General features: G+C 50.0%; 3 protein-coding genes across 15 annotated transcripts in view; 2 read left to right on the plus strand and 1 right to left on the minus strand.

Annotated features, from left to right (window-relative positions):
* The window catches only part of ARNT (aryl hydrocarbon receptor nuclear translocator), a 48,807-nt gene extending 47,632 nt beyond the window's left edge, over nt 1-1,175 (minus strand). For 4 of the 6 annotated variants that reach the window (XM_075907780.1, XM_075907779.1, XM_075907777.1 and 1 more), the window contains exon 1: nt 982-1,148. In XM_075907780.1, the coding sequence (XP_075763895.1) occupies nt 982-1,003 (22 nt within the window). In that variant the 5' untranslated portion in view covers nt 1,004-1,148. Of the gene's footprint in view, nt 1-981 lie in introns of all 6 variants that reach the window. The other 2 variants (XM_075907778.1, XM_075907776.1) reach the window with 1 other exon arrangement.
* Nucleotides 1,176-8,050: 6,875 nt separating this feature from the next.
* CTXND2 (cortexin domain containing 2) lies at nt 8,051-22,655 on the plus strand. 2 transcript variants are annotated; one of them, XM_075907474.1, is made up of 2 exons: nt 8,051-8,155; nt 22,424-22,655. In XM_075907474.1, the coding sequence occupies exon 2, from the start codon at nt 22,478-22,480 to the stop codon at nt 22,649-22,651; it is 174 nt and encodes a 57-aa protein (XP_075763589.1). In that variant the 5' UTR covers nt 8,051-8,155; nt 22,424-22,477; the 3' UTR covers nt 22,652-22,655. The 2 variants fall into 2 exon arrangements, with proteins under 2 accessions (XP_075763589.1, XP_025044965.1); XM_025189180.2 differs by having other exon boundaries at nt 8,054-8,151.
* Nucleotides 22,656-22,742: 87 nt separating this feature from the next.
* SETDB1 (SET domain bifurcated histone lysine methyltransferase 1) overlaps nt 22,743-26,025 on the plus strand; it is a 30,989-nt gene continuing 27,706 nt past the window's right edge. For 2 of the 7 annotated variants that reach the window (XM_075907465.1, XM_075907468.1), the window contains exons 1-3: nt 23,054-23,213; nt 24,725-24,941; nt 25,388-25,560. In XM_075907465.1, coding sequence (XP_075763580.1) covers nt 23,069-23,213; nt 24,725-24,941; nt 25,388-25,560 — 535 coding nt within the window. In that variant the 5' untranslated portion in view covers nt 23,054-23,068. Of the gene's footprint in view, nt 22,874-23,053; nt 23,214-23,641; nt 23,798-24,367; nt 24,621-24,724; nt 24,942-25,387; nt 25,561-26,025 lie in introns of those variants that run through there. The other 5 variants (XM_075907472.1, XM_075907466.1, XM_075907467.1 and 2 more) reach the window with 5 other exon arrangements.

Here is a 26,025-nt window from a genome sequence, read left to right on the forward strand (position 1 = left end):
CCCCCTTGTTGAATTGCCTTGGGTCACCAAGTCTTCCTGAATTGTCAAAATGGGACCCCATCTGGCCTAGAGAATCTGACCTCCGCCACCTTGAATTCAGTCCATCCATCCACAGCACTCCTCCACCCACTCCTTCCCACAGCCTCCCCTTCCCCTGCTTTCCCTCCCTCAGCCTCCACACCCCTCCCTATACACCTCTCCCAGCACTCCCACCAGACACCCCTCCTCCAAGACACCTCCCCCCCTGCACTCTCCCAGCCACCTCCTCCCAGCCACCCTTTCTCCAGCCACTTCCTGTACCCCGCTCTCCCCAGACCCCCCTGCTCTCCCCCTAGACGCCACATCCCCTCCCCCAACCCTCCCAGACATCCCCCAGGCCTCCCCCTAGACACCGCCCCTCGCCCCAAGCCTGCCCCCCCCAGCCGGCCCCTCTCCCAGCCTGCCCCCCCCAGCCTGGCCTCTCTCCCCAGCCGCCCCCCCCCCCAGCCTGGCCTCTCTCCCCAGCCGCCCCCCCCCCCAGCCTGGCCTCTCTCCCCAGCCGCCGCCCCCCCCCAGCCTGGCCTCTCTCCCCAGCCGCCGCCCCCCCCCAGCCTGGCCTCTCTCCCCAGCCGCCGCCCCCCCCCAGCCTGGCCTCTCTCCCCAGCCGCCCCCCCCCCAGCCTGGCCCCTCTCCCCCCCCCCAGCCTGGCCCCTCTCCCCAGCCTGGCCTCTCTCCCCCCCCCCCCCAGCCGGCCCCTCTCCCCAGCCTGGCCTCTCTCCCCCCCCCCCAGCCTGGCCCCTCTCCCCAGCCTGGCCCCTCTCCCCCCCCCAGCCGGCCCCTCTCCCCAGCCGCCCCCCCCCTAGCCTGGCCCCTTTCCCCAGCCGCCCCCCCCCCAGCCTGGCCCCTCTCCCCAGCCGGCCCACACCGCCCTCGCCCTTCCCCCGTGAGCTGCCCGGGGCCCGGCTCTCCAAGCCCCCCCGCGCCCCGGGGCCCCGCACTCACCCGGGTTGGCGGCGGCTGCCATCGCCCCGGGCCGCCCCCCCTCGCTCGCTCGGTCCCGCCGCCACGTCCAAGATGGCGGCGCAGAAAATCCCTCCCCGTTGCGGCGTAGCCGAGCCTGCCCGCGCCGCGTCCGGGGGCCCCGCTCCCTGGCCCGTCCCCATTGGGCAGGGAGGGGAAAGGGGCGGGGCCACCTGGAGCCTCGGGGAGGCTGCCTCCGCACGCGCCTCCCCAGCCCCGCCCGCGAGGGGGCGTGGCCAGAGGGGGGGCGATTTAAAGGGCGAGTTTGTTGTCAGGGTGCGTGGTTGGGTGACGTCACCGGAGTGGTGGAGGAAGGATTTAAAGGGACAGGAGCCCGGTTTTTTTTCTTGGGGCGGGCGGTTGTGCTGAGCCTGGGGCTAAGCGCCCCCCCCCCACCTGGGGCTGAGTTCTTTCCCCCACCTGGGGATCATGTGCTTCCCCTACACACACATCTGGGACTGAGCCTATATACCCCCCACCTGGATCATGTGCTACCCCTCCCTCCGCGCACATCTGGGGCTGAGCCTATATACCCCCCACCTGGATCATGTGCTACCCCTCCCTCCGCGCACATCTGGGGCTGAGCCTATATACCCCCCACCTGGATCATGTGCTACCCCTCCCTCCGCGCACATCTGGGGCTGAGCCTATATACCCCCCACCTGGATCATGTGCTACCCCCCCCCACGCACATCTGAGACTGAGCCTATATACCCCCCACCTGGATCATGTGCTACCCCTCCCTCCGCGCACATCTGGGGCTGAGCCTATATACCCCCCACCTGGATCATGTGCTACCCCTCCCTCCGCGCACATCTGGGGCTGAGCCTATATACCCCCCACCTGGATCATGTGCTACCCCTCCCTCCGCGCACATCTGGGACTGAGCCTATATACCCCCCACCTGGATCATGTGCTACCCCTCCCGCCGCGCACATCTGGGACTGAGCCTATATACCCCCCACCTGGATCATGTGCTACCCCTCCCTCTGCGCACATCTGGGGCTGAGCCTATATACCCCCCACCTGGATCATGTGCTACCCCTCCCTCCGCGCACATCTGGGGCTGAGCCTATATACCCCCCACCTGGATCATGTGCTACCCCCCCCCTCCGTGCACATCTGGGGCTGAACCCATACCCCCACCTGGATCATGTGCTTCCCCGCCCCTGGAGGCTTAGCCAATACCCTCCCGCACCTGGGGATCATGTACTTTCCCGCTTACCCAGAGCAGCGCTCTCTCCCCTCCCCGCCATACACTTCCCCTCCTCTCGTCCTATAATCTGGGACTCGGTGCTTGCAAACCCTCACATACCCAGGAGGGACTGGGCTGACCCAGGCAAGGATGTGACAACCCTTTCTGTGGATGACCTTGCAACAGGCTGCTTTTAGTGGAGGGCTCCAGCATGGGAATTCTCAGCTCTTAGCGAGTCTGCTGGGGCCTGGATTTGTTGCTTACCCAGGTCCATTTCTTTGGTTTTAAGTTTTGGAGAGATTTATCTCCATTATTCTGCCAGGTTTTCCCCCGACAGCCAGGGAGCTAATATTGCCAGTGGCGGCTGCAATTTTTGAGTGAGGCGGCAAGGGGCAGACCTTCAGTGATGGGAGAGTGTTTTTATTTTGGAAAATGAACCCTTAACTTCCTTGGCCTTATAAATTATTAACATCAATTACATGAGCCTGGGTCATGAGGAGGAAATTGGCTCCCCCGGGGCTTTTGCAAGTGAGGTTATTTTTAACTCCACCTTTGGTTAATGCAAAAGAAATAAGCCTTCCATTTCTGTAGCGTCTTCTGCACTCCCCAAACACTGTATGGGCTATGGCCTCAACCCTGCAAATTAAACTTTGCAACACAAAAGAAGGCAAGTGTAAGAGGGATGAGGCACTTGCAGCAAACATGGTTCCTTGCAGTGATGTGCAAAAACAGATGCACCCGGCCACACAAACCTGCAAATCCCAGAAGGCCAGACCTGTGTATTCCATGACCCACAGCCTCTACATCAGCTCTGGGGCTCATGACGGTCTTTCCAGCTCACAGACTCACCGTGTCGTCAAGGTTTCTCACATACTCCGGTGCCCTGCTACCTCATTCCAGTAGCATTTACTTTTTCACAGCTGTGCCGCCAGTAGCCAGGGGCACTGAAAAATCAGCACCTCCTCAACTTGTCCTTGCCTTTCTCCACCTTTCATCCAACACTTCCCGTGTACAGAGGCTGTGGGGGGGGTCCAGGAACAGTGGGACAGTGCCTTGTGGATGGCTGATCTCCCTTCCCAGAGAAGAGTAGAGACCCAGGCACTCAAGGTCCTTTCTAGGTGCTCGTTCGGTGAAAAGCCAGCTCTGAAATATCCCACTCACTAGAGTACAGACTTACCCAGTTGGTTAGGTGTCTCATTCGGTTTTGTTTGCATTCCTCCAAAACATTGGGTATTGTTATATTATCAGATCTGACAGACCTATTGTCTGTTCCGGGTGCTGTCTGTACCTCCCTGCATAAAGGAGCTAACCCGGCTTCCAATAAAGTCCACCCCAAATCTGCCGTGGACTTCAAGGGAGGCAGAATCGGAACCAAGATATTTAGGGCTCACTTCCTCTGGACTCGATCCAGTGCCCATTCAGGTCAATGGGAGTCTTCACATGCACATCAGTGGGTGATGGATTAGGCCCCAGAATAGTCCATTAAGGAGATTCTTGCACTTTTCTATGAAGCTGCTGGTATTGGCCATTGTTGGAGATAGGACACGGACTGAGGAGGGCAACTGGTCTGATATGATGCAGCAATTCCAACAGAGGGCACCAGCATTAGCTGTGTCTGTTTAATCTGCTGTGGTCTGGTCCAGTGGTTAGGGTATCAGTTTGGGAGGCCTAATACCAGCTCAGCTGTGTCACCTTTGTGTCCCTTCCCCGCCTTTGTCCATTCAGGCTGTAAGCTCTTTGGGGCAGGGCCTGTCTCACCTCTCACCATGAGGATGTGGTACCACGAAGTTCCAATCTGGGCAGCGGGGGGGGGGGGGGGGCTGCCAAGTCCTGAATAAACCTGAGATTTTCTTGCTGCCACTTTCTTCTGCTCTCTGAAAGGTTCTCAGTGAAACACGGCAGGTCAGGTCAGAGAAGGCGGGGGAACTGTTCTTGCTCCGTCCCTGGAGTTGGCCTTCCCTATGCTCGGGATGTTTCTGAGGGTGTTTGTCCCTGTTGGCTACAAGTGACCTTTGCTTCTGCTTATCCAGTAAGGTTTATGTAATCATCTTATCTAGCAGAGTTCATCTAATCTGATCCCCTGTTGGGGACCTGGCTTGACTCTGGATTACACTGGGGACGTCTCCCACATGGATGTGATAAAAATGGCCTTGGCTAGGCAGGGCTTGGTTTTGCACGAGTTCTGATCCTCTCTGTGAAGGGTATCAATGCTCTCCACAAAGCCTCTCTCCAGAACTGCTCCTCACCCCCTGTTCAGTCCCAACATCCTTTTTGCGTCCGGATCGGGAAAGAGGAGGTTTACGACGGGAGCCTGTTCCCATGGCGTTGCTACAGCGGCCTTTTCCACAGCTCCTGCTGCAGGACTTTAAAAAGGACGTCCGATGCCGGGGGTGTACGGAATGAAGGGCATTTCTTCCTGGCACCTCAGCTGGGGATCGAATTATGGGGTGGAGCATGAGGCTGCCGTCTCGTTTTCATCCTCGCCGGCACGATGGCAGCTGCCATTCTTATTTTCATAAGTACCACATCTCCGTTTGTCCCCATGATAAACTAGACATGGTCAAAATCTGCCTCCCTCCTCCCTCCTCCCCGCCCCAGCAAAAAAAGATCCCATTGAAAAATGGGTTTAAGCAAACATGATTTTTTCCACTGGAAAACAGCATTTTTAGGCCGAATTTCAGTTCCAACTTCGAAAAGTGTTCAAAATCGGCCATTTTTGGCTTTGCTCCCTGTGACCGGGACCCTGGTAACTGTGTAGCTTAGGCAACCAGGGGCTCTCTGAAGGAGAGGACCCTGGAGTGTGAGCCAAGTGGACAACAACTACCCCCGCTAGGGGGGCTCAGAGACAGGGGTGGCCCGTCCATATAGGCGAACTAGGCAGTCGCCTAGGGCACCAAGTTAAATGGGGTGCCAAATGGTGGTGAAATATCATTGAGGGATTTGGGGGTGGGGGTGCCAATTGCGTGGTTTGCCTAGAGCTCCAGTTGCTGGCAGCTAGTCTAGGGCTACCCCTGCATCAGAGACTAATATGGGCACTGCCGGAGGGTAGTGTCCCAAAGAGGATGCTATGAGCGGGAGAAAGAGGGGAGATACCACCAGAGGGAAGGCACCCAGCTGGCAAGAAAGAGCTAATTCCCAGGACAGATGGCTGGTGGCGCTGTGGTGGTGAGTTGGCCCTCTCACACATGGACTATCCCAGGGTTTATAAGAGAACTAGATAAATTCATGGAGGTTAAGTCCATTAATGGCTATTAGCCAGGATGGGTAAGGAGTGGTGTCACCGGCCTCTGTTTGTCACAGGGTGGAGATGGATGGCAGGAGAGAGATCGCTTGATCATTCCCTGTTTGGTTCACTCCTTCTGGGGCACCTGGCACTGGCCACTGTCAGCAGACAAGGTTCTGGGCTAGATGGATCTTTGATCTGACCCAGTATGGCCGTTCTTATGTTCTTACAACCAGGTTACCAAGGAAGAGTGTGGATCTATTCATCAAAGCTTTAGGCTACGTCTAGACTGGCATGATTTTCCGCAAATGCTTTTAACGGAAAAGTTTTCCGTTAAAAGCATTTGCGGAAAAGAGCATCTAGATTGGCACGGATGCTTTTCCGCAAGCGTCCGTGCCAATCTAGACGCGCTTTTGCACAAAAAAGCCCAGATCGTCATTTTCACGATCGGGGCTTTTTTGCACAAAATAAATCTCAGCTGTCTACACTGGCCCTTTTGCACAAAAGCTTTGACACAAAAGGACTTTTGCCCGAACGGGAGCAGCATAGTATTTCCACAAGAAGCACTGATATCTTACATGAGATCGTCAGTGTTCTTGCAGAAATTCAAGTGGCCAGGTAGACAGCTGGCAAGTTTTTCTGCAAAAGCAGCTGCTTTTGCGGAAAAACTTGTCAGTCTAGACACAGCCCTGGTGTTTATAAGATCATGTGTATCTCTAGAATAATATCACTGCCTTTTTAACTCTGGTTATTTTACCATTTGTATACCTTTCCGTATATCTCAATAAAAGTCTTCACAGCTCCATTTTGTGTCCCTGAGCATCCTTGTCGTATATCCGAGGGTCTTCTGGGACAAGAACCTTGTAATGTTCAGATCAGATGAATTGGTGAGCTGTCAAAGCTCCTTCCCCACTCTGGCACAATAAATTCAGAAGTGGGGGTCTGCAAAAGTACCCCAAAACCTTATCTTTCCTGGCTTTGGTAAAAAAAAAAAACTCCTCCCCCCCCCAAAAAAAATCTTAACAACCTAGATTTTGGGGATAAAAACTCCACTGCCACCACCCTAGTAATGATAAGAATATCAGGGGAGAGATCACTTGGGAAATCTCACCCCTAAAGTACAATCCAGGACACACAAATTAGCCAATACCAGGTAAAGAAAAGAGAACTTTTATTATCACCACAATATTCCTGTTGCAAGCATAGTGACTGGATGGTAGAGTCACAAAGTAATATACTCGGGAGGAATTCCACCATGGGCCAAAACTTAGTTGCAAAAGAGAGGAAAACCCCGTTTTTAAAGCACAGACATCACATCCCATTTCCCAAACCATTAAACAATACAACGGATTTATCTAAACTTTACCCTGCTTACAGGCAATGAAGAGCCTTTTCTTGGAGGGAGACATCCTGTCTGTGTCCCTCAGTAGCTGGAGAGAAAAACCAAAAATTCCTTTGTCCCAGTTTGAAATTCCTACCTACATCGCTATTGGCCAACTCTACCTGGGTTAGGTGTAGTTAACCCCTTAGTCCCTAGGTGGCTGGCTAACCCTCATGATCATGACACAAGCCTATAACCAACGTTATCTAAAACTGTGAGTCATGACCCCCTTGTAATGGGATCAGCAGGGCTGGTTTGCATGTGATGAGCCTAGGCTGAAGCCTGATCCCCAGGGCCAAAGTCGGAGGGTTTAAACTCTGGGTGCTGGGAATCTGGTGACAGCCCCCACTCCCCCCGCCTGTGGCTGAAGCCTCTGAGATTCAGCTTTGTACCCCTGCCCAGAGCTGCGGGGCCAGGGCTGCCAACAAAGGGGGCAGTTGTCATGGGGCAATTTAAAAGGGTCCAGGGCTATAGGCTGCTGCTCATGACCCAGCCCTTTAAATTGCTGCTGGAGCCTTGCGTGGCACAGTCCGGGCAGGGCTGAGGGCTAGCCAGAGGAGGCATGGTGCGGTCCATGCAGCCTGGCTGCCCTCTAGCCCTGCCCGTTTTGCCCGGAGCCCCCCTTCCAGACAGGGCGTGGCAAAGTCTGTCCCAGCCTGGGGTGGTGCTCAGACTTTAGTCCCCTCACCCGGGTCAGTGGGGCTTGGGTGGGCTCAGATGGGGGTCATGTAGTAATTTTTGTTGCCGGAAAGGGCTCGTGGTGCGGTGAAGTTGGAGAAACCCAGATCTAAAATAAGGACACGAACCTCCTTACATCAGACAACGGAAGCTTCAGCTCCCATTGGGAGCAATGAGAGTTGAGGGTTCTCCGCATTACACAGATCCAGGCGTTAAAGGCCAATCCAGCAACGAGTCTTTCCCAGGAATAGCTGAAATAAACAGGACTGTGTTTAGAATGAAGGGTCAGGTCTCTGGTTGGGGTCTCCAACAAGATGAGAGCACCTCCTACCGAGCAATCAGTTAAAACACCCACGGGCTAGTGAGAATCTGGTTTGCGCCATGTGCCCTGTGCCCAGCAATTTTCATCCCGCTGCTGAAAGTCAGTTGTGGAAATATTTTCTTGACGACCTGGGCTATAATTTCATCTGCGGGGGATCATTTTGCTCTCATTACTGGGAGTGCCTGAAACTTGATGCCGTCACATTTCTGAAGTATTTATGAAGCTTCTGTAACAGCAAACACAGCAAGGAGTTAGGGAGAGCAAAAGAGTCACAGCCTCAGCCAGACTGCGAAGGGTAAGGAAAGCGTCGCACCATGGGGCAGAGGATGGGAGCTGTTGAAAGATCCTTTGGGGTAGGTAAGGAATGTCCAGAGGTCAATAAAATCCAGACGTGTGAAGGTAACAGGTTGTCAATATTATGTAACACTTAGAAAAATCTTTATACTGTGTGTAACTTTCTGTGAATTCTATTTCTGTACATGCTATTTCTTGTGTGTCTATATATGCTAAAATATTATAGTGCATGTGATATAATGGAGCGCTCTAGCCTCATACATACTCATCTATCTTGCAAGTGACATATTAATGGCTACTAAACTTTTAAAAACCCTATTGACTTTTCACCATCAATGCTGTTTGCTTACACTTTTGGGGGAGGCACATTTATTCAATTTGGACAATAGAAGGAGGCAGCTTAGTTTCACTTTCTGTTTTTAGTCAGTTTCACTTTCTGGCTTAGCCAGAAGCCCCTGCATTTCTGTTTCCTGCACTTGCTGGTAAGATTCTGAGGAGTGGTTTTCACCAAATTGTTTACTACATAGAAAATAGAACTTCTGTGTTCAGAATAGAATTTAAAACAAAATGAAGCCTATTCTTTTTCTTACATAAGAACATAAGAACGGCTGTACTGGGTCAGACCAAAGGTCCTTCTAGCCCAGTATCCTGTCTGCGAACAGTGGCCAGCACCAGGTGCCCCAGAGAGGGTGGACCGAAGACAATGATCAAGCAATTTGTCTCCTGCCATCTCTCTCCAGCCTCTGACAAACAGAGGCCAAGGACACCATTTTATCCCCTGGCTAATAACCTTTTATGGACTTAACCTCCATGAAATTATTTAGCTTCTCTTTAAACTCTATTATAGTCCTAGCCTTCACAGCCTCCTCTGGCAAGGGGTTCCACAGGTTGACTACACTCTGTGTGAAGAAGAACTTTCTTTTATTCGTTTTAAACCTGCTACCCATTAATTTCATTTGGTGTCCTCTAGTTCTTCTATTTAGGGAACTAATAAATAACTTTTCTTTATCCGCCCTCTCCACACCACTCATGATTTTATATACCTCTATCATATCCCCCCTCAGTCTCCTCTTTTCTAAACTGAAAAGTCCCAGTCGCTTTAACCTCTCTTCATATGGGACCCGTTCCAAACCCCTAATCATTTTAGTTGCCCTTTTCTGAACCCTTTCCAAGGCCAAAATATCTTTTTTTCTTATTCCTAGGGTTACCAGATGGCTTAAAAAAAATACCGGACACACTTGATCTCAGATCGGGATGGAGGGGGACCAGCCAAGAGGGGAGTGGGGCTGGCCAGGAGGAGGTCAGGGGGGCAGGAAGGGGTTGGGGGGGAGCAGGAATTGGGGAAACCAGCTGTGAGCGTGTCTACCAACTAGGCAATACGCAACTACGTACCAATACTCAGAATAATAAAACTAACTTAATTAGAAAATACTGGACATTTATATGTCCAGTATTTTCTTAATTTGTTTCCCAGACAGAAAGCTCAAATACCAGACTGGTTCAAAACCGGACACCTGGCAACCCTACTTATTCCACCTAAATTTGGGGGCCTCGATGGTGTGACAGTCTCTAAAAACTTAAAAAACAACAAATAGTCTGGTAGCACTTTCAAGACTAACAAAACAGGTAGATGGTATCATGAGCTTTCGTGGGCACAGCCCACTTCTTCAGATGACTGCGGAATTAAAACAATGTCGCTTCGAGCACTGCTCAGAATTAATGTACAAACTCTCAAAGCAACACATTTAATCAGCAGCTGAAATGACTGAGCCTTGGTCTACACTTAAAAGTTTTATTGGCATAGCTTTGTCCGGAGTGTGGGAAAAAAAATCAAAGCTCAAATGACATGGCTATAGTGGCAGAAACCCTATTGTGTACAGTTATTCTGTCAGCAAAGAACTTTTGGCAGCATAGCTTATTTCATTTGGGGACCGGCTTTAGGTATCCTAGTGAGATAAATAGAAAGGAACATAAACACTGTCAAATCAAGTGTAAAAATGTAATAAGAAAAGCAAAAAAATAACAAAATGTTTTTTAAGCACATTAGAAGCAGGAAGCCTGCTAAAAACCCTGTGGGTCCCCTAGACGATCGAGATATAAAAGGAGCAATCAAGGACGATCAAGCCATTGCGGAGAAACTAAATGATTTCTTTGCTTCAGTCTTCACGGCTGAGGACGTTAGGGAGATTCCCAAATCTGCACCGTCCTTTGTGGGTGATGAATCTGAGGAACTGTCCCGGATTGAAGTGTCATTAGAGGAGGTTTTGGAACAAGTAGAAAAACTTAATGTTAACAAATCTCTGGGACCAGATAGCATTCATCCAAGGGTTCTAAAAGAACTCAAATGGGAAATTGCTAAACTATTATCTGTGGTTTGTAACCTATCCGATAAATCGGATTCTGTACCTAATGACTGGAAGGTAGCCAACGTGACACCAATATTTAAAAAGGGCTCTCGAGGCGATCCTGGCAATTACAGACCGGTAAGTCTAACTTCAGTACTGGGCAAATTAATTGAAACAATAGTAAAGAATAAAATTGTGAGGCATGAAGAAGAACATAATTTGTTGGACAAAAGTCAACATGGTTTCTGTAAAGGGAAATCATGTCTTACTAATCTATTAGAGTTCTTTGAAGGGGTTAACAAACATGCTGACAAGGGGGATCCAGTAGATATAGTATACTTAGATTTTCAGAAAGCCTTTGACAAGGTTCCTCACCAAAGGCTCTTGTGTAAATTACATGGCCATGGGATAAGAGGGAAGGTCCTTTCTTGGACTGAGAATTGGTTAAAAGACAGGAAACAAAGGGTAGGAATAAATGGTCAATTTTCAGAATAGAGAGGGGTAATTAGTGGTGTCCCCCAAGGGTCAGTCCTGGGATCAATCCTTTTCAACTTATTCATAAATGATCTGGAGAAAGGGGTAAGCAGTGAGGTGGTAAAGTTTGCAGATGATACCAAAGGCTGTGTCTAGACTTCATGCCTCTCTCATCAGAGGCATGTAGATTAGACACGTAGGCAAAGGCAAATGAAGCGGCGATTTAAATGATCGCGGCTTCATTTAAATTTACATGGCTGCCGCGCTGAGCCGACAAACAGCTGATCAGCTGTTTGTCCGCTCAGCGCGCTAGTCTGGATGCTCCCCTGCCGACATCAAAGCCCTTTGTCGGCAGCTCCGTTATTCCTCGTAGGATGATATTTTGGCCTTGGAAAGGGTTCAGAAAAGGGCAACTAAAATGATTAGGGGTTTGGAACAGGTCCCATATGAAGGGAGGTTAAAGCGACTGGGACTTTTCAGTTTAGAAAAGAGGAGGCTGAGGGGGGATATGATAGAGGTATATAAAATCATGAGTGGTATGGAGAGGGCGGATAAAGAAAAGTTATTTATTAGTTCCCATAATAGAAGAACTAGAGGACACCAAATTAAATTAATGGGTAGCAGGTTTAAAACGAATAAAAGGAAGTTCTTCTTCACACAGCGTGTAGTCAACCTGTGGAACTCCTTGCCAGAGGAGGTTGTGAAGGCTAGGACTATAACAGAGTTTAAAGAGAAGCTAGATAATTTCATGGAGGCTAGGCCCATAAAAGGCTATTAGCCAGGGGATAGAAATGGTGTCCCTGTCCTCTGTTTGTCAGAGGCTGGAGAGAGATGGCAGGAGACAAATTGCTTGATCATTGTCTTCGGTCCAACCTCTTTGGGGCACCTGGTGTTGGCCACTGTCAGCAGACAGGCTAGTGGGCTAGATGGACCTTTGGTCTGACCCAGTACAGCCATTCTTATGTTCTTATATAGTGGCAAAGGAAATGTTTTGCCTGTATAAATTATCTTGCTAAGGCAAACCCCTTTTTTGTATAGACAAACGCTAAGATTGTGCAGTGAACATTTACAGTCTGTTTTGTTGGAGCGCTCTGAATTAATTGTTAAAAATTGCTCTGCTATGGAAAGAGGCATCTTTTAAAATCAAACTTATATTTTCATGATCGCTGCCAGGTTGAGACGTCTCATGCCATGTTCTTGTTAAATCACATACTCGGGGATTGCAGAAATGCCCAGTTGTTATTGTGAATCCATCAGGCAGTAAAGTACATCTGTGTCTCTATGAACCTAATAGTATGATATGCACAGCAGCAGAGCATGTTCTATCCACATAAAAGATTAATAGACTGGAAGGGCAGAAGGAACCATTAAATAGATCATCTAGTCAGACCTCTTGTCGCACAGGTCAGAACTTCTGTACTGAAAGCAATGACTCATGCCTGACAAAATAGCTCTGCCAGAAAGGCATCCAGACTTGTTCTTAAGACACTGAGACACAGAGAATCCACTGCTTCCCTTTGTAGTTTGTCCCGGGGCGGGGAGGGGGGGCAGGTAATCAATTGTGCTCCTTATTCGTAATTTGAATTTGTTTGGCTTGAACAAGCCAGTTTATAAGAGTGCGTTATAAGTTAAGAATATAGAAAGAATCTGTAATTAAGATTCAATCATCTTTAGATATAAAATCCAGGCCATAAAAGCAAACATGGGCAGTGGATGAAGGCCCAGGTGAGGAAGGAAAGCTGAAGCCCCACCCACTCTGCCCGAAGCCACACCCCTTCCCCAGAGACCATGCCCCTTTGCCCCTTCAGCAATCTCCTCTCCCCAGATAAGAGCCAGGCTGCCCACCCCCACCACCCATGAAAACCAGCTCCATCCATTGTTCATATGTGCATTTCGCAGGTGCACTGCGCACATGTGTAACCACCACCAGGAGAATTTGAACCTGGGGCCTCTGAAGCTTAGTACAGGGGCCTCTATCCCCTGAGCTAAAAGCCAGCTCGCTCTCAGCCCATGCTGAAGAGGTGTCTTGTTCTTAGCAGTTGATCCACACTAGTGCCATGTCTATACTGTGCTCTCTTGTGCAAGAAAATATGCAAATGAGACAAAGTGGTGACTATCATAGAATACTAGGACTGGAAGGGACCTCGAGAGTCATCGAGTCCAGTCCCCTGCCCTCATGGCAGGACCAAATACTGTCTAGACCATCCCTGATAGACATTTATCTAACCTGCTCTTAAATATCTCCAGAGATGGGGATTCCACAACCTCCCTGGGCAATTTATTCCAGTGTTTGACTACCTTGACAGTTAGGAACTTTTTCCTAATGTCCAACCTAAACCTCCCTTGCTGCAGTTTAAGCCCATTGCTTCTTGTTCTATCCTCAGAGGCCAAGATGAACAAGTTTTCTCCCTCCTCCTTGTGACACTCTTTTAGATACCTGAAAACTGCTATCATGTTCCCCCTCAATCTTCTCTTTTCTAAACTAAACAAACCCAGTTCTTTCAGCCTTCCTTCATAGGTCATGTTCTCTAGACCTTTAATCATTCTTGTTGCTCTTCTCTGGACCCTCTCCAACTTCTCCACATCTTTCTTGAAATGCGGTGCCCAGAACTGGACACAATACTCCAACTGAGGCCTAACCAGCGCAGAGTAGAGAGGAAGAATGACTTCCCGTGTCTTGCTCACAACACACCTGTTAATACATCCCAGAATCATGTTTGCTTTTTTTGCAACAGCATTACACTGCTGACTCATATTCAACTTTGTGGTCCACATAACCCCTAGATCCCTTTCTGCCATACTCCTTCCTAGACAGTCGCTTCCCATTCTATATGTGTGAAACTGATTGTTCCTTCCTAAGTGGAGCACTTCGCATTTGTCTTTATTAAACTTCATCCTGTTTACCTCAGACCATTTCTCCAATTTGTCCAGATAATTTTGAATTATGACCCTATCCTCCAGAGCAGTCGCAACCCCTCCCTGCTTGGTATCATCTGCAAACTTAATTAGTGTACTTTCTATGCCAGTATCTAAATTGTTGATGAAGATATTTAACAGAGCCGGTCCCAAAACAGACCCCTCCGGAACCCCACTTGTTATACTTTCCAGCAGGATTGAGAACTATTAATAACTACTCTCTGAGTATGGTTATCCAGCCAGTTATGCACCCACCTTATAGTAGCCCCATCTAAGTTGTATTTGCCTAGTTTATTGATAAGAATATCATGTGAGACCTTATCAAATGCCTTACTAAAGTCTAGGTATACCACATCCACCGCTTCTCCCTTATCCACAAGACTCGTTATCCTATCAAAGAAAGCTATCAGATTGGTTTGACATGATTTGTTCTTTACAAATCCATGCTGGCTGTTCCCTATCACCTTATCATCTTCCATGTGTTTGCAGATTATTTCCTTAATTACTTGCTCCATTATCTTTCCTTGCACTGAAGTTAAACTGACTGGTCTGTAGCTTCCTGGGTTGTTTTTATTTCCTTGTTTATAGATAGGCACTATATTTGCCCTTTTCCAATCTCCTGGAATCTCTCCTGTCTTCCATAATTTTCCAAAGATAATAGCTAGAGGCTCAGATACCTCCTCTATCAGCTCCTTGAGTATTCTAGGATGCATTTCATCAGGTCCTGGTGGACTTGCAGGCATCTAACTTTTCTAGGTCATTTTTAACTTGTTCTTTTTTTTTAGTTTATCTTCTAAACCTACCCCCTTCCCACTAGCATTCACTATGTTAGTCATTCCTTCAGACTTCTTGGTGAAGACCGAAACAAAGAAGTCATTAAGCATCTCTGCCATTTCCAAGTTTCTTGTTACTGTTTCTCTCTCCTCACTGACCAGTGGGCCTACCCTGTCCTTGGTCTTCCTCTTGCTTCTAATGTACTTATAAAAAGTCTTCTTGTTTCCCTTTATTCCCATAGCTAGTTCGAGTTCATTTTGTGCCTTTGCCTTTCGAATCTTGCCCCTGCATTCCTGTGTTGTTTGCCTATATTCATCCTTTGTAATTTGTCCTACTTTCCATTTTTATATGACTCCTTTATTTTTAGATCATGCAAGATCTCGTGGTAAAGCCAAGGTGGTCTTTTACCATATTTTCTATCTTTCTGACGCAGCGGAATAGTTTGCTTTTGGGCCCTTAACAGTGTCCCTTTGAAACACTGCCAACTCTCCTCAGTTGTTTTTTCGCTCAGTCTTGATTCCCATGGGACCTTACCTATCAGCTCTCTTAGCTTACCTCAGCTTACCTCTTATCGCAGCACTTCATTTGCATAGTTAATGAGCTATGATTTTGCGCAAGGGGCTTTTGCGCAAAAAGGAGATGTCTACATGGCTCCTTTTTGTGCAAAAACCCCCTCTTGCGCAAGAGCCGCTCCGCCTGAAAAAAAGCGACAGAACGGCTCTTGCACAAGAGTGGGCTTTTGCGCAAAAAGGAGCTGTGCAGATGGCTTCTTTTTGCGCAAAAGCCCCTTGCGCAAAAATGGCAGCTCATTAAGTATGCAAATGCGGCGCCGCGCTATTCACCACTTTGCCTCATTTGCATATGTTCTCGCGCAAGAGAGCGCAATATAGACATAGCCTAGGTGTGTGGGTTACACATGCATTCACATAGGGTGCTTTTCAATAAAGAGACAGCTTTCAGGCTTGCTGTTAACAATCTGCTCTACTCTATTTTCCATTCTCTGACCACAGACACATCCAACTTCCTGTTAAGCATGCTGAATGATGGTATCTAACAGGCATTTCTTGTACAGAGAAGTACTATAATGAAAACTGCCACTAGAGGACATGCAAAATCCTATAGGCTATGTTCTTGAAAGTGCTCAGGCCAGGACTACATATAAAAATAATAATAGGTTGACCTAGCTACATCACTCGGCGCTGTGAAAAATTTCCCAATGCAATGTAGTTAGCTTGGGCAGCTAGGTCAGCGGAAGACTATTACTCCTCGGAAAGGTGGGGCCACCTCCATTGATGGAAAAACACCTTCTGGCAATGGAGGAAGTGTCTACACTATAGCGCGCGGGTGGCACAGCTGTGCTGCTGTAGCACAGACATATCCTTAGCGTCGGCCTGGTGCTGTTCCGTTAAAGACAAAGGAGCAAAGTTAAGCCAATGTTAGGTGCTGTAGGAGCACAGAGCAGACTGCTGACAATTCCATCCAGTCTGCACATTAAAGGACGGCAGCGTAATGGATGTGATGCAGCTGCATTACGGTAGATGAACCAACCTGAAGCAAAGCAATTGAAATAAAATTTGCTAGGCATGGTAAGGACGAGTCCTCGTGGTCTCAGCCCTCTCTAGCAGTGAATAGAGGTTTGAACAGGTGAAAGGAGCTGCCGCTATTGCATTGCTGGAAATAGATCTTTACCGTGAAACCCTCATTTATCTCATTGTCTCGTGATGAACATTTTTCTCCCCCTGAATTGGCCTGGATGCCCTATTCCTCCTCCTGGGAGCAGGGTTGTCCCATGGGGGATGTGGGGACTGGGGCAATCCCTCTCCCCCCCCCCAGGACAACTCTCCTGCAGGGCTCGCCTTGCCCCTGCCCCCAGGCAGGTCCATCCTGTTCATGGGGGGGGGGCTCCTGGCAGCCACCTCAAATATCCTATGGATGGGCCTGCTGCGGAGAGGCAGCAAGGGTCACCCCGCCCCCCTGCACTCACCACGGCAGCAGGAGCCAGAGCAGCCCAGCAGCCTGCTCTGCTTGGCCCTGCTGCCCTCTCCCAGCCCGCTGTGCCTCATTTCTACGTGGCGGCGAGAAGCGGAGCACCATGCGGCCGGAGCACTCTGCTTCCTGCTGCCACGGAGAAGCTGTCTGCAGTGGGCTGAGAGGGCAGTGGGGCAGAGCAGAACAGGCTGACGGGTGGCTCCGGCTACCACTGCGGAGAGTGCAGGAGGGTCAGGGTGACCCCTGCTGCCACCCGATGCCAGGCCCGTCCATAGGACAGTTGAGGTGTCTGCCGTGGGGGTTTGCCAAAGCAGAGGGCCTGAGGTGGCCGCCTCGAACTATCCTATGGACAGGATGGCTCTGCCTGGGATGTCTGATGGCTAAGGCTCTGGTCTCCACATTGAAAATATAGGCAAGGGGGGTCTAATCTTAGCTCTGCTTCTCCTGTGACCTGGGGCAAGCCACTTGAACTCAGATCTGCAGGGGTCTTTAAGTGCCTGACCCCTCTGATATCAATGGGAGTTTGGCACCTAAGTAACCTCGAGGACCTAGGCCTCCATTTCCCCTCTGCCCTTGGTCTCAGGCTTTGAGCTCTTTGGGACAGGAACTCTCTCCCCAGGGGTCTGTGTTGCTCTATGCAAATCATGATCTGCAACAAAGCTGCAAAGGGCAAAAGTAGCCCTGATGTTATAAATCAGTCATCTCCTGACAGCATGGCTGAGCTGTGGATTTCTTAGTTAGGGGCAGGTTGTTTACCCACACTCCTCCTGAGTCCAACTTCCCTTAGCAAAGGACCTCCGTGTTCTTTTGCTTTGTTTCGCTGGCAAGATTTTGATCTTTTTACACTTAGGCGCTGGGCAAACTCTTTACCCTGGGGCTGGAGAGGTAGAAAGGCACAACCAACAAAAACCAACCAACCCATACACACAGCCTGCCGTAGCATGGCCAACCCCCACACACAGCCTGCCGTAGCATGGCCAACCCCCACACACAGCCTGCCGTAGCATGGCCAACCCCCACACACAGCCTGCCGTAGCATGGCCAACCCCCACACACAGCCTGCTGTAACATGGCCAACCCCCACACACAGCCTGCTGTAGCATGGCCAACCCCCACACACAGCCTGCTGTAGCATGGCCAACCCCCACACACAGCCTGCTGTAGCATGGCCAACCCCCACACACAGCCTGCTGTAGCATGGACATTGGAAGTCACAGTTATGATCTGGATGCAGAATGACCACATCTAGTTCATGAACTACTCTTCTGCCCTTCATTTGACATGACCGCAATAGGCATCACTATGGGGAGCCGATGAAATGAAGATGGCTAAACAAAAGGGAGCAAAAAAACCAGGGAAATTGCGCATTTTTGCCATCCAAAGCTGCTGGAGGCATTTGTGTTTGGAGGAAAACCAAGGCGGCATCTCTGATCTTTGTCCACATCTGTAGCCGTTTCACGCTGCGCACGGCTGCAATCGAAGGCATCAGAATTTCCACTGTAAAAATCTTTCCGCTGTTTATGCCACTCGAGCAACATAACCAAGCCTAAAAGAGGATGGAAACAGCCCCTTGAGAGTCCTTCCTCAAAGGAGGGGGCTCCCCAGCTGGTGGGCAGCCACTACAAGGGTCCTGCACTGGCCTCTGGTGAGGGGGATGAATTGTGGTGTAGCCAGAGCTCAATGCATTGTGGCTAAGCTCCGCTTCTCAGGATGGTGGAACGTAAGTTAGAGCAGCTGTAGGACTGGGCATGCCCAACATGTGTGGAGTGCAATTCTGGGATGTATTAGCAGGAGTGTTGTAAGAAAGACACAGGAAGTCATTCTTCCGCTCTACTCTGCACTGATTAGGCCTCAATTGGAGCATTGTGTCCGATTCTGGCACCACATTTCAGGAAAGACGTGCATGGAGAAAGTCCAGAGACGAGCAACAAAAATGATTAAAAATCTAGAAAACTTGACCTATGGGGGAAGTCTGAAGGAATTGGGCTTGTTTAATCTGGAAAAGAGAAGACTGAGAGGGGACATAACAGCTGCTTTCAAGTACGTAAAAGGTTGTTACAAGGAGGAAAGAGAAAAATTGTCCTCTTTAACCTCCGAGGACAGGACAATGAGCCATGGGCTTAAATTGCAGCATGAGCAGTTTAGGATGGACATTAGGAAATGTCAGGGTGGTTAAACACTGGAACAATGTGCCTAGGGAGGTTGTGGAATCTCCATTATTGGAGATTTTAAAGAGCAAGTCAGACAAACACCTGTCAGGGATGGTCTAGAAGAGAGTACTTAGTCCCGCCCACTATGCTGGCAACAAGTTCCTCTAGCCAATCCCTTAAGCCACTCATGTGCCTCCAATCTCTCCAGACTCACTGACTTTATGGTGCTCACAAGAAAATGGCTAATTATGGGCAGGCCAAGGGGCAGTCATGATAAGGTAGCAGGAGAGGACGGGTGGACCAGTCGTTAAGATGCTGCTGGCCTGGGAGAGCTGGGTTCTGTAACACAGGTGACCTCTGTGACACTTCACCAGCTGCATCAGACTTCACTGGAACAGTCACTTACACCAGTGGTCCCCAACGCAGTGCCCGTGGGCGCCATGGCGCCCGCCGGGACATTTCTGTGCGCCCACCGAGTGATCGGGACTGGTCCCATCCCCAGGCATGCAGTGCAAGGGCTTTGCTGGCCCCTGGGCACGCGGCGTATGAGCGGCACCGACCCGGGCGCCCGGTGAAGGCGCAACGCCGGCCCCGGCCCCGGGCCCACAGCACGTGGGCGGCGCATGGGCTGTGCCGGCCCCAAGCACGCGACGTATGGGCGTACCCACCCCTGGGCGCTTGGCTCCCCACCCCTGAGCAGCGCTGGCCCTGAGCACGCGGCATATGGGTGGCCCCGCCCCTAGGCGTGAGGTACAGGAGCGGTGGCAGCCCTGGGAGTGTGGCGCATGGGTGGCGCTGGCACTGGGTGCGCAGCGTACGGGTGGCCCCGCCCCCGGGTGTGTATGCGGCCCCGCCCCCGGGCCCATGTGTGGCCCCTCCCCTGGGTGCCCGGTGCGTGAGTGGCCCTGCCTCCGGGCACCCGGCAGTCCCAAAAGGTTGGGGACTACTGACTTACAGGATTTCCTTCTCTGCCACCTGCTGGTTCATCAGGGAACTGTAACAGGAAATTAAGTTTGGTGGGCCTCAGTCTATCCCCAGTGTGACGGGTGTCCACCCTGCACAGCCAGCACCCCAGCTGTCAATATCTCCTCCTTTCAGACAGATGAACATTAACAAGGATCTAAGAGTCCAGGGCCTCATGAAACTTCAGTTCAAGACCGTGCCCTTGCTACAGAATCTCTGTGCGACCATGGGCCACTCCCTTAATCTCTCCGTGCCTCAATTGTCCAGCTGCAAAACATGGTTTATAGCCTTACCTCCCACTAATGTCATGAGGATAAATATATTATAGACTGTGAGATGCTCAGCTACTGCAGTAAAGGGAGACCTATTATTATCTGCAGGGCAGTAGTGTGTGTGGTGGGGAGAAGGAAAGTCACGGATCAGGACCCCTTTGTGCTAGGTGCTGTACAAACACAGAACAGTCTCAAAAAGCTTGCCACCTTGTTCACTTTTTAGCAGGTTTGGCAAAGATGACAGGGACTGAGAGGCTCTGGCATCTGAGTGACCCCTTCGGTTGTAGTCCTCCTAGAACAGGTTTGAGGGTGGGAGGAATTAGGGATGCATTTCCTGCTGCTGACCCTCCTAGATATGTTCTCTGGATAAACAGAGGACTCCAAAATTTCTGAGACAGTCAAACTTTCACCACTTCTAGTCTATACAGGTTCTCACAGCTTGCTCATCGCTGTAGCATCTCAGCGCCTTTCAGGAGTGCACTAAGCAACGTTATTACACATCTGAAAGTGAAAATACACCAGTAGTGAAATCACATGGAAAACTACTCACCGCACCAGACATAGCCCTGGGCACATGCTTTGAGTATGAACAATCCAAAAGCCAGCAGCCAAGTATTTTCAGTGTCTCCTGGAACTAAACTACAACAGGATACAAACAAGTGACTGTAAATAAACGGAAATCTGTCATCTTGATGATGTGTCAGGTCACTTATCCAAAGTATTCCTGTGGCCCGCATCACATCGCAGCAAGCACTTCATCCTCTTTAATGCCGGTATTTTCACAGCACTCCTTGGAAAAGCTATTATTCTCATGTGGAATGGAGACACAGACACAGGCATGCTGAGGCTGCTAAAGAGCTTGTCTACCAGATCAGACCTCCCACAAAACACAGCTGCCCTTCTTACACTCCTTAGCTCAGTGGTTACATGGCCAATGCCTGCCTGAATCAGAGAAGGGACATGATCGCAGGTCTCTCCCCTCTGAGATGAGTGCCCTACCCAGTGGGTTAATGGTACTTTCTCAATCCCCACTCTTGAAGCTGGTCCACTCTGTAAATATGGAGAAATAAACATGACTTGAGCCAGAGAAAGTGACTATGTCTCAGTGTTTAGGGAAATGGGGGAGTCAGGCCTCTCTCAGCGGTACTCAGTACATAACCAATATGTTGTGACATGTCTCTCACATGGAACATACTGGGGTTGATGGGCCAAAGGAAGCGCTTGATAAGTTTATGGAGGAAATTATCTGAGAAGTTACATACAATGACATATGGCCCATCCACAACAGCTGTTCACAACTATCTCCCATGGCAGAAGAGGGGACGCTAGAGGGGGAGGCTTCTAAGTTACTAGAGAAATTTTCCCTCCAGTCAGATTGGCAGAGATGCTAGAGGGCTTTTTTCCTTCCCTCTGTGCTGTGGGGCACAGGACACTTCCCAGAACAAATGGCGGCTTTTCTCTAACTTGAATTTTCTAAATCAAGTTTTGAGGACTTCAGTAACTCAGCTGGTGATCATGGGCCTACTACAGGACTGAATAGGTGAGATTCTGTGGCCTGTGCATAGGGTCAGAATAGATAATCATGTGGGTCCCTTTTGGCTTTAAAGTCTTTGAACCTATGAGCAGCAAACTCTAGCATTTTCTGTCCTCTGCAGGTAATGCAAACTTCCTAATTTCATAGGTGAGCTCTTTGGGCCAGTGACTAGGTTGTTTACAACACCAAGCACCATAGAGACTTAATTGGAACCCACAGGTGCAATTGTAATCACCTCCCTGCAGATTTGAAACCGGGCTCTCTAGAGTTTAGTGTAGGAGCCGCTACAGCTTAAGCTATAAAGCCAGCTGGCTCTAATCTTAGGCTGTAGAGCTCACTCATTCTTTTCTCTCACTATAAGTGGTCTAAATGCCACTACATGGGACAGTGAACCACACACACGAGGGCCGTGTCTACACTGGCAAGTTATTCCAGAAAATCAGCCGCTTTTCTGGAAAAACTTGCCAGCTGTCTACACTGGCTGCTTGAATTTCCGGAAAAGCACTGACGATCTAATGTAAAATCATCAGTGCTTTTCCGGAAAAACTATGCTGCTCCCATTTGGGCAAAAGTCTTTTTCTGGAAAACTGTTCTGGAAAACGGCCAGTGTAGACAGCACTGTAGTGTTTTCCGCAAAAAAGCCCCAATCGCGAAAATGACGATCGGGGCTTTTTTGCAGAAACGCGCGTCTAGATTGGCCACGGACACTTTTCTGGAAAAAGTGCTTTTCCAGAAAAGCGTCCTGCCAATCTAGACACACTTTTCTGAAAATGCTTTTAACGGAAAACTTTTCCGTTAAAAGCATTTCCGGAAAATCATGCCAGTGTAGATGTAGCCTAGGTGTATGGATTACACAATCACAATATAAATTATGCACAAAAATAATGATTTCCATCTCAAACTCTGCTGTGCAGGTGATGGACGTGCCAGAGCTCAGAGGACAGAGCAGGGTGTGAAGGCGGAGCCCTATGGAGAGTCCGACAGTGCAGCCGTACGTCGATGTGGACAAGGGGTTTGCCATTGGGTTTGTCATCCTGATGTGCGTTTTCTTGATGGCCATGATCGTGAGGTGCGCCAAGCTGATTGTGGACCCATACAGCGCCATCCCCACCTCCACTTGGGAGGAAGAGCAGATCAATTGACTGACAATAAATAGGAGGAAAACTGGCTAATCAGTTCCTTGTGGGTGACTCTTTTGCCTCTTGTGGTCCCTGTAATCCCCCACCCCTGCACAGATAATGAAGATTCTGTAGCTTAAATTGTGCATTTGTCAGATTCTAACACTATTGATAATACCTGGTATCTTCCATCTAAGGATCTCAAAGCACTTGACAATTAATTCAGCTTCATAAGACTTTGGGGTGGTAAGTGAATATACTAAACTCCTTGTGTCAAAGTGTCCATGGCCAAACCAGGAACAGAAGTTAGGAGTCTTGACTCTCCTTATCTCCTTGACTCTCCTTGACTCCCCTTAGATTCTCCTAATCCTAATGCCTTATTGAGGAAGACAGGAGTAGCCATCTGGGCTGGCTGGCTCCGACAGCAAGCTGGAGTAGGAGATGGTTGCTTACGCCAAGCGGCCATCTCTACCGGAGCAAGAAAGTGAGCGCAGACCTGCCCACTCTGGTTTTCCTGCACATAGTCACGTGTGTACGATTGGAATGAGGGGCAGGATGTTTCTCTCCTGTGACATCTCAGCACAGGGTGAGTTCCTCAGCAAGATTTGAACGCTGAGCGCCAAGCCTCAGCCCACCAGTGCAGCGCCTGTCCCTCAGGCAGGGCTGCAAGAAAGCAGCAGTAGTAGGCTGTTATCCCCCACCCACGCGAGCCCAGCACTAGCCTCGTGGCCCATGTCAGGCAGCTACAGCCTCAGCTCAGAGGCTAGTGCCCAGGAAGCCCCTGTGAAGTGCGCAGAGTTGTGGCAGGGGGAGCCCGCACTCCTGGCGTCCATTCCCGGCTCTGCCACTGACTCGCTCTGTGACCTCGGGCAAGGCACCTCCCCGCTGTCCCTTTAAGATCTGCCGCAGCGCCCTTAACGATGTGTTCTCCCGGCGCATGCGCACGGACCCACACAGCCTGACGGACCCCTGGCCCTTTAAGAGTATATCCCAGAGGCACGCTGGGCGCATGCGCAATATCCAGCGGTGGGCTCGTGCCCCGCTCTCAAGCAGAGCTCACTTGTGCCTCGCGGGCTACCGTCACCGGAAGTGCTGAGAGGTTCCATCCGGTCTGCCCGCAGCCAACGGCTGCTCCTCAGAAACAGCCCCACCCCCCGGGCCCGGGGAGAGGTGAGGAATGTGGGCTCGGGGAACATGGGAGCGGGGGGGGGCAATGGGGGGCACAGATAGAGGGGGGCTCTGGGGGAGGGGGAAGGGGCAGTTGGGGTACAGAAAGAGGGGGGCTCTGGGGGAGGGGCAATGGGGGGTTCTGGGGGAGGGGCAATTGGGGTCCAGATTGAGGGGGGCTCTGAGGGAGGGGCAATGGGGAAGGGGCAGTTGGGGTACAGATAGAGGGGCAATGAGGAAGGGGTAGTTGGGGTACAGATAGAGGGGGGCTCTGAGGGAGGAGCAATGGGGGGCTCTGGGGGAAGGGCAATTGGGGTCCAGATTGAGGGGGCCCTCTGAGGGAGGGGCAATGAGGAAGGGGCAGTTGGGGTACAGATAGAAGGGGGCTCTGAGGGAGGGGCAATGGGGGGTTCTGAGGGAGGGGCAATGGGGGGCACAGATAGAAGGGGGCCTCTAGGGGCTACACGCGGCACAGGGTCCGACCTAGCTGGCATTTAAAAATGGCGCCGGCCGGCTTTATGCAAATGAAGCCCGGGAAATTCAAATCCCGGGCTTCATTTGCAACTCCGTATGACTACATTACCACCCCCTAGTTCGAACTAGGGGGGTAGTGTAGACATACCCATAGAGAGAGCAGGGAACCAACTTTTAAGCTAGCTTTCCACATGTATTGGCTCCCACCTGCTGCTCCCAAGGATCTGGACCGGGAGCCGCATGTAACCATTTGTGTAACTGATAAGCTCATGCTTACCTGTTACCCATGTAAACAGTTACACTCTTACATCCAAAATGTCCATATGCTTATGAGGTCTTATACTGCAGTCAGGTTGGTTAGAGTGGTACAATACTTATGCTGACATACACTGTGTGTGACCAGAGCCTTGGAAGCTTGCATGTTGTCACATATTTCTTTTATTGCTTTGGTTTTAGCAAAAATGGATTCTCAGGAAGTAACAGAGTTGCAGCAAGAAGTGATAGAGGAGTTGGGGATCTCTATGGAGGAGCTCCAGCAATTCATTGATGAGGAGCTGGAGAAGTTTGAGAGTGTGAAACAGAGGAAACAGCAGCTGGAAGAGCTGGAAAAGAGTGTGGAACAGAAAGAAGCAGAAGTGGCATATGTTGACCAGCTCTTTGATGATGCTTCAAGGTAGGTATACTTGCAGTGGCAACTTTGTGTTGAAGAGAGAGCTAGTGGAGGTAGCAAAGAGAATTCTAGAAGAGGGAACTGGGCATTAGGATTCTCAGGTTCTATTTCCATCTCTACCACTGACTTGCTGGACGATGTGTAGGCAAGTTTCATGCACTCAGATTCTTAGAAGTACTCATTAAGCGCGTGCACTTTGGTAGCTGTTTCGTGTAGTGGCTTTGAGTCCTTCGGGTTAGTTTGTCCAACCCCTAATTCTGGTTTGCTTACTTGGGCAAACTCGCAGTTCTGCTTAGTGGTGATAATGGCCACAATTGCTGAGTAACCCCTTAAAGTAGCAGGTATCAGCTGTGCAAAACCTTCTCCTCTTCCTGGGAGGAGTGGGGTATAATTATATTCATCTTGGATCTTTCTCTCTGCCCCTTTTTTCCCCCCTCAATATGTTGCAGAGCCATTGGTAAATGTGAGATACTGGTAAAAGATCTCTACTCCAAGCTGGGCCTTCAGTATCGTGAGAGCAGCTCTGAAGATGAAGAATCAGCCTCCAAGCCCATGGAAGTGATCGAAATCCCAGATGAGGATGACGACGATGTTATGAGTATTGATTCGGGTTGGAAGCGCAGTTCAGTGTTCCACGTGACATTGGGAAGTGGGTTGGAGGAGGGGGTGGGGAGATAAAAGCATATCCCTGCAAAGAATATAACTTTTTAACAGGGTTCAAAAAAGGAGCTAGATACATTCATGGAGGATTGGTCCATCAATGGCTATTAGCCAGGGTGGGCAGGGATGGTGTCCCTAGCCTCTGTTTGTCAGAAGCTGCGAATGGGTGACTACTGTCTGGTTCATTCCTTCTGGGGCACCTGTCAGGACAGGACACTGGGCTAGATGGACCATTGGTCTGACCCAGTCTGGCCGTTGTTATGTTTTAATATGAAGGGGGATGGGGAGTTGGTCAAAGAGCATCCTCAAGAATATGCATTAGGACTATTGTTTGTAAGGCTGTGCAGGACCGGATGGAGACTCCCATGGAGCCTGTGGGAAGTGTAATAAGAGTGGTGCTTGTGAAGTCAGTGCATTTGTTCCCTAA

This window comes from Pelodiscus sinensis, chromosome 24, assembly GCF_049634645.1.
Source record: "Pelodiscus sinensis isolate JC-2024 chromosome 24, ASM4963464v1, whole genome shotgun sequence".
Classification (NCBI taxonomy): Eukaryota; Metazoa; Chordata; order Testudines; family Trionychidae; genus Pelodiscus; species Pelodiscus sinensis.